This window comes from Aptenodytes forsteri, unplaced genomic scaffold (assembly GCF_000699145.1).
Source record: "Aptenodytes forsteri isolate BGI_AS27 unplaced genomic scaffold, ASM69914v1 Scaffold382, whole genome shotgun sequence".
NCBI lineage: Eukaryota > Metazoa > Chordata > Aves > Sphenisciformes > Spheniscidae > Aptenodytes > Aptenodytes forsteri.
In genome coordinates, this window is record NW_008794625.1 from 417,931 (window position 1) to 430,250 (window position 12,320).

Sequence of the window (12,320 nt, forward strand, 5' to 3'; positions counted from 1 at the left end):
TCAAGTAAAACAAGGAAAGAGGAAGAGAAAGAAAGGGAAAAGGTAGCCTGTTTTTCCAACCCAGGAACAAGTGAATTCTCTTGTCAAGTCTTCAAAACACTTGATATTCCAAAATGCATCCCTGTCCTTAAAAGCTTGTTGAGATTGTTGTCTCCTCCTCAGCCAAGTACGCCCCTAACTCTGAAGGAGTATCTTCCCTTCTTTTCATAGACCTCATGTTTCCATCACCTAAACATCCTTTGAAAGGCTCCAAGCAAAAGCAATCCAGAAGACTAAAGGAAAGCTTGGTTTACACCTTAGTTCCTGAGCCTCTATGTACACCTTAAGATCACAGGCGGCATATTGGGTTTTACTCTGAAGTGTGAAAACTTACTCTAATCAGCTTCCATGATTGTCAAAGCAACGTGAAGTCTTCAGCCAGTAGAATTTGAGCAGTTTTTGTATACAGACAACAGCAAGAACTATGAAGACTGTAGTTTGAACTGAGAACACAGAAATTTTTTTTTTTTTTTAAGATCTAATGTTGCATTTAAAAGACACACCTCTAGTTGTATCTGGGCCAGCAGAAAGTGACAGCAGCATATTTTTTGTTATTAATTGGATCAAACTTAAAAAAATAAAAACTAAAAATCTCATACAGGTAATAATTGTTAGCACAGGAATTTTCCTGACCATGGGTTTCATTCATTGAATTTATGTCCAGATTTGCCCCAGATGGAAGGAAAATGGAAGAACAAGTTGTTAGCAGCAAACAGTTTTCTACTGAAATATCACAGTGTAATGTGTTTTCATGCTTATCGAAAATTGGGGGATGTACTTTTCTTGGGTTAAACAGTCTTCAGTAGTCACATTTTTTTAACCCCACACAGACATCTTAATTAAATCCTAAAAATACCTGTAAAGATACTGGATAGTTTGCTTATCAGTAAATTGAAAAAGGATATTTTTTGTAAGTTACCTTTCATCTACATCCTGGAACAAACAGGTCGGTGTGTGCGTAGTTGTAAAAATTCTTTTGTCAGGAGGAATTCTGGGTGCTGAGAGAAAAATAAAAGCAGATTAACAAGTGGGGTTTTTTGCATACATAAAATACTTCAAGCTACATGCTTCTATTAAATACTGAGTAAAGTCTAAAAGTCTGTCTAAGAGCATATAGGAAAACAGCTTGCTAGCCGCTCAGCAAGGGCAGAGAACAGAACCAATTATCTTTCACTTTAATAAAACTTGAGATCACTGACAGTAACTCATATAAGTTGGCTTTTTTAGGCTGAAATTCAGTTGTGCTACACAACATGGAAATTCCTGTAGCAGAACATAGAACAGTTCTTACTTTCAGGAAACCAAACTAGTCTTTGTGCATTCAAAGGATTACCTTCATAACCAGAATGTACTTTTTCTGCAAGCAACACGCAGCAAAGCTGGTCCTCTGCTATTTCCGGATCTTGCACTTTGATAAGGTAAGGAGTCATCCGAAACGGGTGATAGCAAATCTCATTTTCACACTCCTTTCCTGCACTAATAATTAAACAGAGTTAATTATTTCATTTTATGCTAAACAAAGTTTTAATTTGTCTATTGTAATTTTCTCATGACACAAGGACTGCATGATAGCTCCTAAAATAGCACCCAAGAACTTAACTTTCTGAATTCTTTTTTTTTTTTTGGTAGAAGAGAAGCTAATTCTGATGGCATCCTTTGCATACCAACTGCAATAAAGAAAAGGCTGTCCTCTCTACTGCCTGAAATAAAAAGATCCACAATTGCTTTAAATGGAAATTTGATGGAAAAAGAAAAACCCACCTCCTATGATAATTAAGTTATTTTGTTGATCCAATAATCATAATCTGTGACATTATACCCTTCAGATGGATGAATTTATAGTTGTATTTTATGAGGACTGCTATATCCCCTCAGTTAAAGACCTTCTTTTACTCAATATTTATCCCAATTTAAAAAGAGCGAAGACTTAGAAATTCTTACCTATAATAACAGTTGTTTACTTAAGAAGAATCCAAAGCATAGTAATGAAAATAACAACCATTTACACAGCGACAAAAAAAAAATTCAGTTGTAATAAGTCTAAACAGCACAGCTTGATAAAACTAAAGCTTTTAGAACCAGTTAGTTGGACAAAAAAGCCCACAATAACACCAGCAGTACTTTTACAGTACATCCAATCTAACGCTCTGGACCAGTGCATTGTCTCTAATTTGTTTAAAATTTACTCGTACTTTAATGATAAGTATTTATTTACTCCAGAAGTAACTAAGTAATAGGATCCACAATTTCTGTTTTTGGAAGTGCTACCAGAGAGGCAATAAGCAGCAAGAACTCAAATTGCACAAGAAAGAACACGGAATAAGTTGTCAGCATTTCCTAAATGAAAGCAACTAAAGGGAGTGGGGGCAGGAAAAGAAAGAAGAAAAGCAAAACCAAAAGGAACTGTGTCATCTAGTAACTGCAAAAGAGACAAGTCAAGTTACCCTCATGTATCTTTCTCTACGGGACACTTGAGATTAATGTCTAATCTTAACTTTGTCTTCTAATGAAAGAGAATGAAAGAGACTCTGTAGCAGATGCTGAACAGAACACTTCAATTAACATGAACTGAAGACTTTCCATAGCAGTAGGAGATACCATATCAGCTTCCTTTATGGTGCAAAGGTCAATATTCACACTGATGAACTTCTAAGATGCAACTTCCTGAAATCACTTTGCAGTTTTCTCTGTAGCTTCTAAGAGTTAATCAACTAGAGGACATGCGTATGTTTTGCCTTACATTCACATTATGGAAAAGTAAGAAACTTACATACCATACGGTTCTTATAAAAGTCAAACACTTTTGTAATGCATGGTTTCATAATATAACACTAAGCTTCATAATATTATTGTCTTACCTGATGCGACAGAAAAAAGATTTCTCTTCCATGCAATCCTGGGTGGAAGACTCTAGAAATATTAAACAGAATTCGTAACAAGTGACCGATTACTATGAGATTATGATATTTAAAACAAGAATTTTTCCTTAAGTGATAAAGGCTGAATTCTTTAAAAAGTTTATGTTCCCTGAAGTCTCTGTATGTATTTGCTAAACTATGTACTTCATAAGCAACTAAATCTGAATACCACTCAGATTCTGAGGCTGGCATATGAATCACAGCTGCTTGCTTATTAAGCCTTTTGCCAAAAACATATCTAAACAGTTCTCCAGTTTGAGCTGTTTACTCTTATCAGCTTTTCCACTGTACTTTATAGTGTTGACCAAAAATGTTTGATTATCTGGGACCCCAAAATTTGACCTTTTTCCTAGAAAGACACTAGGACACCTAGATCATCAAATCCACTTACGACCCTCCCCCCTCCAAAAAAAAGGGGTGGGTTGTTTTTTTTTTTTTTAAAGCTTCCTCTCACCTTTTAAGCCTATTTCCCTCCTTTTCAAGAGTAGCCACAGACTGATTTTTCAAGGCAAGCTCTGGTCTTTTGAAGGCCTCAGTGCATAATACTTTTGGATATTATATTCTATAGCACCTGATACACGGGATAGTGTGCATAGTTCCACTTACTGCATTTTTGAAATTTGAAGCTATACACAGACATAATAAAACTACAGAAAATGTTTCAGAAAAAAAAGTATAACTGAATAATATCTGAAATTAGGATCACATGGTTAGAATTCACCATTGACCCTGTTTTGAGCCAGAGGTTGGACTAAGAGACCTCACAAGGTCCGTTCTGACCTGCTTTATGTATGCATTACTTAGTGTGTATTTATTGCTAGTTGTTTTTTCAGATTAAATATGGTTCACACTCTGACTTAACTTAATAGACTTAGTATACAATGGATTGGAATTCCAAACATTTAGAGCAGACCTTGAATTTTGAGTGTTTGGTTAAAATAGTTGGCAGCTATTTCTCAATTCCTAACAGCTGTAGCTACACTAGTAAAATAATCCTCCCACAAACAAATATCAAGTGCCCTAAGACATCTGATCCTTCACCATCAGCAGGCCTAACATAATTTTTCTAAGGCTAAAAGAATAGAGATAGATATGATTACACTTGGTGAACGCACAGTGATGGTAGCTGAAGTACACCTTTCTACACTGTAATCAAGGTGTACAGTATTCAAATCAATCATTTTAAGAGGAAGGAGGCAGAATATTATCCCCCTTATAGCTGAAGAAAAGAAATTTTAAAGAAAAACTGTGGTCATTTGATTGCTAGTAAAAGTGGAAAGCAAACCCACCATTCAGCATGAATACCTACTTTGTTTCATTCATCATCTGGATGAAAGGGGCACGAGAACCAATAAACGACATTCAGAAGACTCTTAACCAACAGACAAGCCTTGCTGATTTATAAAAGTGCATTATACATCTAGTATTGTTCAGAGATGTTCTAATAATGCATCTGTGTTATACCCTCAAAAAGCAATGAGGAGGATGGAAGAATATTAAAAATCGGTTCAAGTATTTGCATTTGCACGACTTAAAGAAGGTCAGAGAAATATCTGCTGTTGAGACCACTCACCAGCTCTATTGCAAATATTCCATGATGGTAATCTGTATGGGGTAGTAGAAGTATAGAACACACTGACATCCTGAGGTGCCAAGAACTCCACAAATTTGGCATTTTTAAAATAACCCCTCTTACAGCGGAGAATAGAAGCAGCTTGATCAGAGATGTACAAAATTTTCCCAGTAATCAAAGAAACAGCTACAGCAAACATATCCTAAAAACAAAGATCTCAAATTATTTAGAAAGTTTAAAACGTTCTTCAATCCAGTATGTATTTCTTAGCAAAACAATGAAGACATAAAAGCATTAGTAAGTTCAAAATAAAAATTAAGGAAATAGTGTTAAACTGCATCTGTTGGGAACAATAAAATTAATCTGCTTATGAAGTAGACACAGACAGTACACTTTTTGAACTATGCAATAAGAATAATACACTAGCATCTTAATGGGTTACAAGCCCTAAATATCATATCCTAAAATTTTATGATGCAGAATGAATTTGCGAATTAAGAATTAAAGAGCTTCCAGCTATAAAACTGCACATTTTCCTTGTGCTTGTTACAGGCATATTTTACATTCATGAAATTCAACTGTTTTGTGAAAGGCTGTTTATGTTAGCGTGTCCATCCACTGCAAAATGAAAAGAAGTGCTCTAAACCACTTAGTAAAATAATGAGTAGACAGGTGGGAGAAAAGTCCCACACAACCATACACACACTCCACTTGTATCATTTCACATTGTTTTTCTTCTTGACACAGAAGAGAGTTTCCTGCGTCATAACCTTTAGTGCTCTATCCACTAACACTGTACACAAACTTAAGAGCTGTCGTCAGAACTCCAGTTTCATGAACTCAGATGCTTCAGATCAACTGAACAATGTTTATGATATTTGGCTGAAGTTCTCAGTTGTACTCTAGACTTCCTATTTATTTTACCTTGTGGGCAACCTTTACTATTCATAGATACAACAAAACCCACCTACTTCAAGCTAGGGAACATCCCCCGTCATGCCATTATTTTATTGATTTCAGAACTTCATACATTCAGGCAGAGGCTTCAGGAAAACGAAAAAAATAGTGGAAGGTAGTCTAATAAGTTTAGATGCAATTATTTTTTGAAGACTCCATAATATATCCCTAAAACACTGGGAATGGGGAAAATATAAAATTAAAAAAAAATCATTTAGACTATCCTTTTACTGCTAAAAACTACATTGATCGTCATAGCTGTTCTTATCTAGATGAGAAGACACAGTATCACTGGATCACACAGTAAGCCTATACCAGTTGCAGAGACTAGACAAATACCACAGAGGACACAGCAAACAGCGATTCCAACACTTTCATCACTTTTCACTTACACTAACAAAGAACTGGTGAAACATCAAATAACCCCTACTGATAAGGATAAGCTGAAACAATTTACAGTGTGCCTTGACTAAAATTTGGAGAGTTAGTCTCCAGCTTTAGCAGGTGTTCTAAAATGAAAACTAATGATGTCTCACCATGCGTTATATCACATGGATGTTGAGATATGTCACACCATTGTCTCTAAGCACAAGGTACAATTCAGAGGACCAAGGAGTTTAGACTACTTATTTCCCACCTAACTGACAGAGAAAAGCTTAGATCAAGGTGCTATCGGCAAAGTCTGCGAAGGCTCAGAGTTTCTAGTCAACATCTCCTGGAAGGCAAAATCCAGCTTCTTCAGCTTACTGGCCTAGCTACCAACTCTTACCTTGTAAAAAGAAGGCATGCCTGAGAATTCCAGTTCTAGAAAACATTTTCAACACACACTGTAGACTTGGGTCACCATACTCACTGCATTTTTCATGATGTATTCTGAGGTTATAGTCTCAACTTCTTCCACCGTATAAGATGACACATTGAGTCCAGCAGGCTGGGATTCATTAATCATCAACAATTGGTAATACTCCTCATTGGCTACATGAGAACATTAAAACAACTTATATTCAGAATTAAAAATCTCATCAATAAACATCCCGCCTGGAAGCAATAAATGGACAAAATCTTTTTTGGCTTAAGCACAGAATGGGCAGTTGGGAAATCTAGGTACTACTCCAAATTAGTTTTTCCTCAGTAGAGCTTCCTCATCAGTAACCCAAATAAATTTACCCATCTTAATATACCCATATGTGCGTGTTCATATATTTTGGTCTGTTTGACAGTTCAAGTAGTATGAAATTGTAAATTGTTTTCAAATTAATTTTCTAACTCAACAAATATCAGTAAAATATCAAGCATCTAGAAAGCTGCTTTAACTTCCAAAGGAACACAAGTTAACAGAGCCAACAAATGGGAACACCATGAAAACATCTGTTTAGAGAGGTTTTCAAACATAATAAACTTAGCTTTACATGGACAACCACATTTAAATTCCAATTTTAAATGTTTGATTTTATCCAGGTTAGCATTATCTAGGTAGTGTCATACTTGATTACCTTTAACTTGTTTAATGCTTTTAAGGGCGTATTTCAACGTCGTTAGGACACTAGATTTGCCTTTAATTCTCTTTTCAGAAGGAAGGTGAGCTTTCAGCTCTTGTAATGTTTTCAGCAATTCCTTTTGTGTTTTGGCTTTAGTGGACTGCTCACTACTGCAAGATTAAAGACAAAAAAATAAAGTGTCACTTGAATGCTGGAAGTGACACACCATCCTCATAGAAGCCCAAATATACTCTGATATTTGTCACTTTTCCAGTACTTAGTATCAGCGTTCAGAACTTACAATAATTCTTAAATTAGCTAGAATGATTTAAAATGAAAGATTTACCACCACCTGAAGTCTTATTGTAAAATGTACTCTGTATGTGCAACAGTACATATACCCAAGCATGAGAGAACTTTTTTTTTTTGGCCACAGTCTCCCTCCTCCCTTTTTAGTGGTATTTTCCTTAGTTCCTTTCAAATTCAAACTCATAGAAATGTTCATGGACTTCAAAGGAGAGAAGCAGGAGGTCCGTTCAAGTCTTCACCTCCTGTTCGAGCAGGTTCTCATAAGAAAGGTCCCTGAAAAGGGAATGGCAGTGGGAGAGCATCAAGTTAACAAAACAAATGGAGAAATCCTTGGAACAACGTATCCCAGTTAAGCATGGCAATACATTAAATAAGATAAGGAAACTTGACTAAATATGTAGGGTAAAGAATCAGAGGAGGCTGGAGACAGAAACTGCGTTCACATTTCTCAGGTGCATGTTCAGAAGTGCTGTCTCAGCGTAGAAAGTCATATTACAGAGATCATCAGTGCCAACATCAGAAAATTATCACCTTCCTTTGCAGTTCCTGGTATCTCTGCCCATTATTAAGAATTGCTGACAAAATCAAAAAGAGAAAAGAAGGTAAGGGAGGGAAGGATGACAAAGATGGGTGGCAGGTGGGTAGGAAGCAGTTAAAATGAAAAAAATCACCTTGTCTTTCTCATTGGAGTAGATTTTAAAAGCTAATCAGTCACAACAATCAAGATTCTAGAGCTTTTCTTAAGCCTTTCTAAAAAAAATTTTTTCCCATCAAAAGGAATGTCTTCTCTTACCACCTGATTGTCATGACTGGTAGTCTCTAAGAGGTCACTCTAAGAACCAGTGTAGAAGCAATAGTCTTGGCAACTGCACTGCCCTGTCTGAAGTGCTCAATAAAGCGGCTTCAGCTTCCAGGTAATTTTCAAGAGGATTTCTGAACATTTTTCTGGGAAGTCTGAAAAGTTCTTCAGGCAGATCAATCATCTGGCAGGCGTTGGGTGTATTTCACCAGAAATGCTTGGAAAGTGACAAAGCTGGCTTGTAATAGAGAATACACATTGTTCTTGCTTACATCACAATGTACTATGAGAAACATAGCATTCACTTAGTCAGTGGTCATTTTGTACTGAGAAATAATGGCAAGGGATAAGACAAAAAGAGTATAGTACTCCCTTGGGAAACATTATGATCATGCTGTATATTAAAATCCCATCTACAATGTGGCTTGACAGTTTGGACTGATGCAATCAAAGACCTTGTTAATACAAGAACCCTCTATGCTGGCAGTAGGGAGGAAGAGAGAGGGAAAAGATTATGAAATAACTTGAGCATACTGCTGTTTTTGTACTCTCTGAGTATGCTTCATGATAGTAGATTCTTCTGCAAGAAAAGAAGCCTTTCCAAATTAGCCTACAACAGCAGCAAACATAGAAGACAAGCCTCCCTGGAAGTAAGTTATACAACTTGAAAATGTTTTTTTCCAAAGATCAGTAGCATCAGGCACAGTAGCCAACCACAGGGAAGGCTTGACTTGCAGAGGACAGAATAAGCAAGTTCTATAAAGACAGGCACTTTCCATTTTGCTTATGAGGACAGTGAACTGGAAAGGTACCTACAGATATTAATCTAAGTAGTTGGTTGGTGCCAATATTGAATCCAAAGCCCAGTATTCTTTCAATGAAAGACTAAAGTCAGAGCTTATCAGCCTATTTTAGTCTTTTCTTTAAAGATCATTCTCTAGATATCCTCAGTCTCCCATTCCCAGAAGACGATCAGATTCTGCTCTGTAACCCTCTAGCACTGTGCCTGACAGCTGGGAAAAACTGTACCATCTGGATTCCTATTTATTTCTGAGCAGAGAGCTATTAATGGAATTTAAAATAAAGAGGTATGACAAGAACTGTAATAAGTACCCCCCCCCCCCAAAAATCTTGCAGTGAAGAAAACTGAATCAATGGGAAGGGAAGATTAAGAAATGCCTTTGGTTCACTCCGTCTTTGATACTAAGCAACATGAACTCCAGAACACACAATTTCCACTTGAAAATACAGCATGGAACAAGATCTCCAGGTGCCCGCAAGGCAGGCACAGACAATAAGTTCATCAAGCACCAAATGGTGCAGAGGGGTAATTTTAATTTACCACTTCTCTAGAAACTGTATCAGATAGAAACACTTTAGGGTAGGTATATGTAGACAGGGGTCTTAATATCAGTATGTTATAGCTAGATATCCTTGATCTGCTCAGGATCAGGTTTTAGTCTCCTGATCAGAAGCTGACTTAAAAAAAACCAGCAAGTACAGTAGGGCACTCTGAAGTGTCCAGATTTGAGCCTTCAATGCCACCAGGTTTCTCAAGGCTATCAGGGTCAGAAGCAGAGTTCATACAGAAGGATTCCTGCAGCTCATGTTGGTTTATCCTTACAGACTTGAGGCTTGAATCCTGGCGAATGGAACACAGGAGAGGATGATATGGCTCTTGGATATCAGAACACATCCAACTCAATGGGTGAATTCTGATGTTAAAACACTACTAGGTTGTCCCCAGGCAAGGACTTCAGACTAAATTCTGAAGAGCAGAAAATTTAAAGAAAAGTTTCAAAAACAAACAAAAAACCCCCCACCCACTAGAGCTGAAGCAATATTCAAAGTGAACCACAAAAATAAACTTACGGAGTTAAGCTACCAAATCAAAGTAAGATGACTTGAAAGGTTAATGCACAACAGCAACAAAAAGCTCTAATTCAACCAAGTGGTTAATAGGACATGCTACTGATTATGGACAGGAAGAGAATCAAAGATAGGATTTCTTGTATACTCCTCCAGGTTTAGCCAAAACAAAACACAACACTATTTAGTTTTCAGCATTTAGCATTACATACATGCAAACTACTGAAAATATATACACATTAATTTACCTGCATCCACTGCTAGACTGATTGTGTTCAGAGTTTGCAATCATCAGACTAAATGCATTTGAGCTTGAACTAGGATAAGGAAAGATAGAAAGAGGTTAATATTAGTAAGTCTAACAAACAACTTTTAGTTCATTTTAGCTTTATATTTTCCTATTAATGACTAGCTATCTAGGAAAAAAAACTCCAAACTTTAAAAGCTTCTGCCTGGTACAACAAATGGAAGCTGTAGCTGTTCAACATTTGTCTAAGAAGGTGGTTCTTACCATAGCTTTGCTCTGTACACTAAGCTGTTATTTAAAAGATGAAAATAGCACAGTTGCATCCTTACACATAAAAACAGACTGATGCTTTTTGGTATAAAATTATAGAAGTTGGTTTACAAGAAAATATATAAATAAGACAAATTAAACACACAATGATGAGAAGAAAGATTCAAATTAAGCTGGCCCTGCGGAACACTAGAGACCTTCTCTTTACAAATTATAATATATTACACAATTTACATCATACAAGAGTACAAGTTAACTATGGAAAAGAACACTCAGCTTCAATCTGAAGATATGCTTTATATCGTAGTTATTATTCAGAAATTAGATTCAAATGGAAAAAGCTTTCAGTGACAAAAATAAAAGTGAAATTTATTTAATATTAGCTACTACCTTTTATGACAGTCTGAAGATTCCATGAGCATTGCTGAATCTTTCCCATTTTCATCTGATTCATGGCCATGAGAATCATGCCCACTTGAGTAGTTTTCATTTGTGTCATTTCCACTGAAGTCATTTCCACTGGAACCACTGCTCATTTCAATATCTTCCTGAAGAACTTCATGAGAGTGTTCAGGCTTTGCCTGAATTTCTGAATCTTCAGCAATCATCTGGCTATGGTTATTTGCAAGTCCAGAATAATCACTCATTTTCTGTTGCTCTTTTAAAGAGAACGACGAAGAAATGTTTTCACTGATACCAGGTTGCTGCTCAGGGTTCTGCTCCTCAATGCTAAGTAGAACCCTTTGAACTTGATAGAGTCCATGGGACACTCATTAGAAACACTGCCAAGATCAAGAGCAAATCAAGCCATATTCAGAATTTTCTCTCTGTACAAATTCTGTTTGGAAGTACAGACCCACAAATCTGAGGAGGAAGGGAAGGAAGAAAAAAAATTATTTTCTTGTTTGCCTTTGCTGACAAACTGGAATTCTCACTGACTGATGAAATTAAAAGTGATAAGTGATATTCATGGTTAATATATTCAGCATTTGAACAGTGAAAAGTTTAAGTTAAATATAATTGCAAACCTAACAATGTTTTATCGTGGAAAAGGTATTTATTTTTTAGTAAAAACCCACGCAAAAAGAGGAAGTGGAATAAGCATGAAAAACTTAAAGTTTCAATATTCAGTTGTTTTCTATTCTCCTACTTAATACTTGACAATTTTTCTGTCTGAATTTGGACAATAGCTATTATTCTTTTCAGTGAAACCACTGCCCTGGCTTCCAGTTTACCTTGATAAACAAAAAGATTCCATTCAGACATCAGAGGATTCCTCACTTGGTTTGGAGGTTGGTTGGTTGCGTTTTATTTTTAAATACATAAGTCTTGGGTTTGTTTTTTTTTCTTTTAAGATCAGTTCTGCCATTTTGACCAATTCTTCATTTCTTTCCTTGTACAAGAGCCACATAGGTAGGTAGACTGAACATACAGTAGGAACAGGGAAACTAAGTACACAAACCCACCCATTTATTACCAACAAAAATTCTAACACAAAATTGTTCTCAGGCTTATTTGTATCTACTGATTACCACTAATTCGGGGGGGCGGGAGGGGGGGAATTCTGCATTGTTTAGAAAAGTAAGCTTAAAACAAAACAAAAAAAAAATCCCTGCTTTTAAAGCAAATTCTAATGCACCAGCCTCAAAAATCAGAGTGTATACAGAAGTGAATTAAGAACAGACTAATATTGAAGAGCCATCAAAGGAGAAGTACTAGAGAGCAGTTCAACTTCATGAATAAAATAAAGATATTTAATCTGACTCATTTCCTCATCTATTTCAGCAACCCACAGAGACAACAATACTGCAAAGCCATGAACTAAAGATTCTCTGAACAATGTAATTCATCGTCGGGGGGG

The 12,320-nt window shown here is 36.3% G+C and overlaps 1 protein-coding gene across 1 annotated transcript in view; it reads right to left on the bottom strand.

The window, feature by feature from the left end:
• The window catches only part of LOC103894033 (period circadian protein homolog 2-like), a 41,276-nt gene that overhangs the window by 19,726 nt on the left and 9,230 nt on the right, over positions 1-12,320 (bottom strand). Inside the window, 9 exon segments of the mRNA XM_009273339.2 lie at positions 959-1,037; positions 1,373-1,515; positions 2,898-2,949; positions 4,531-4,732; positions 6,341-6,462; positions 6,981-7,135; positions 10,191-10,259; positions 10,850-11,192; positions 11,195-11,323. Of these exon segments, the coding sequence (XP_009271614.1) occupies positions 959-1,037; positions 1,373-1,515; positions 2,898-2,949; positions 4,531-4,732; positions 6,341-6,462; positions 6,981-7,135; positions 10,191-10,259; positions 10,850-11,192; positions 11,195-11,222 (1,193 nt within the window). The 5' untranslated portion in view covers positions 11,223-11,323.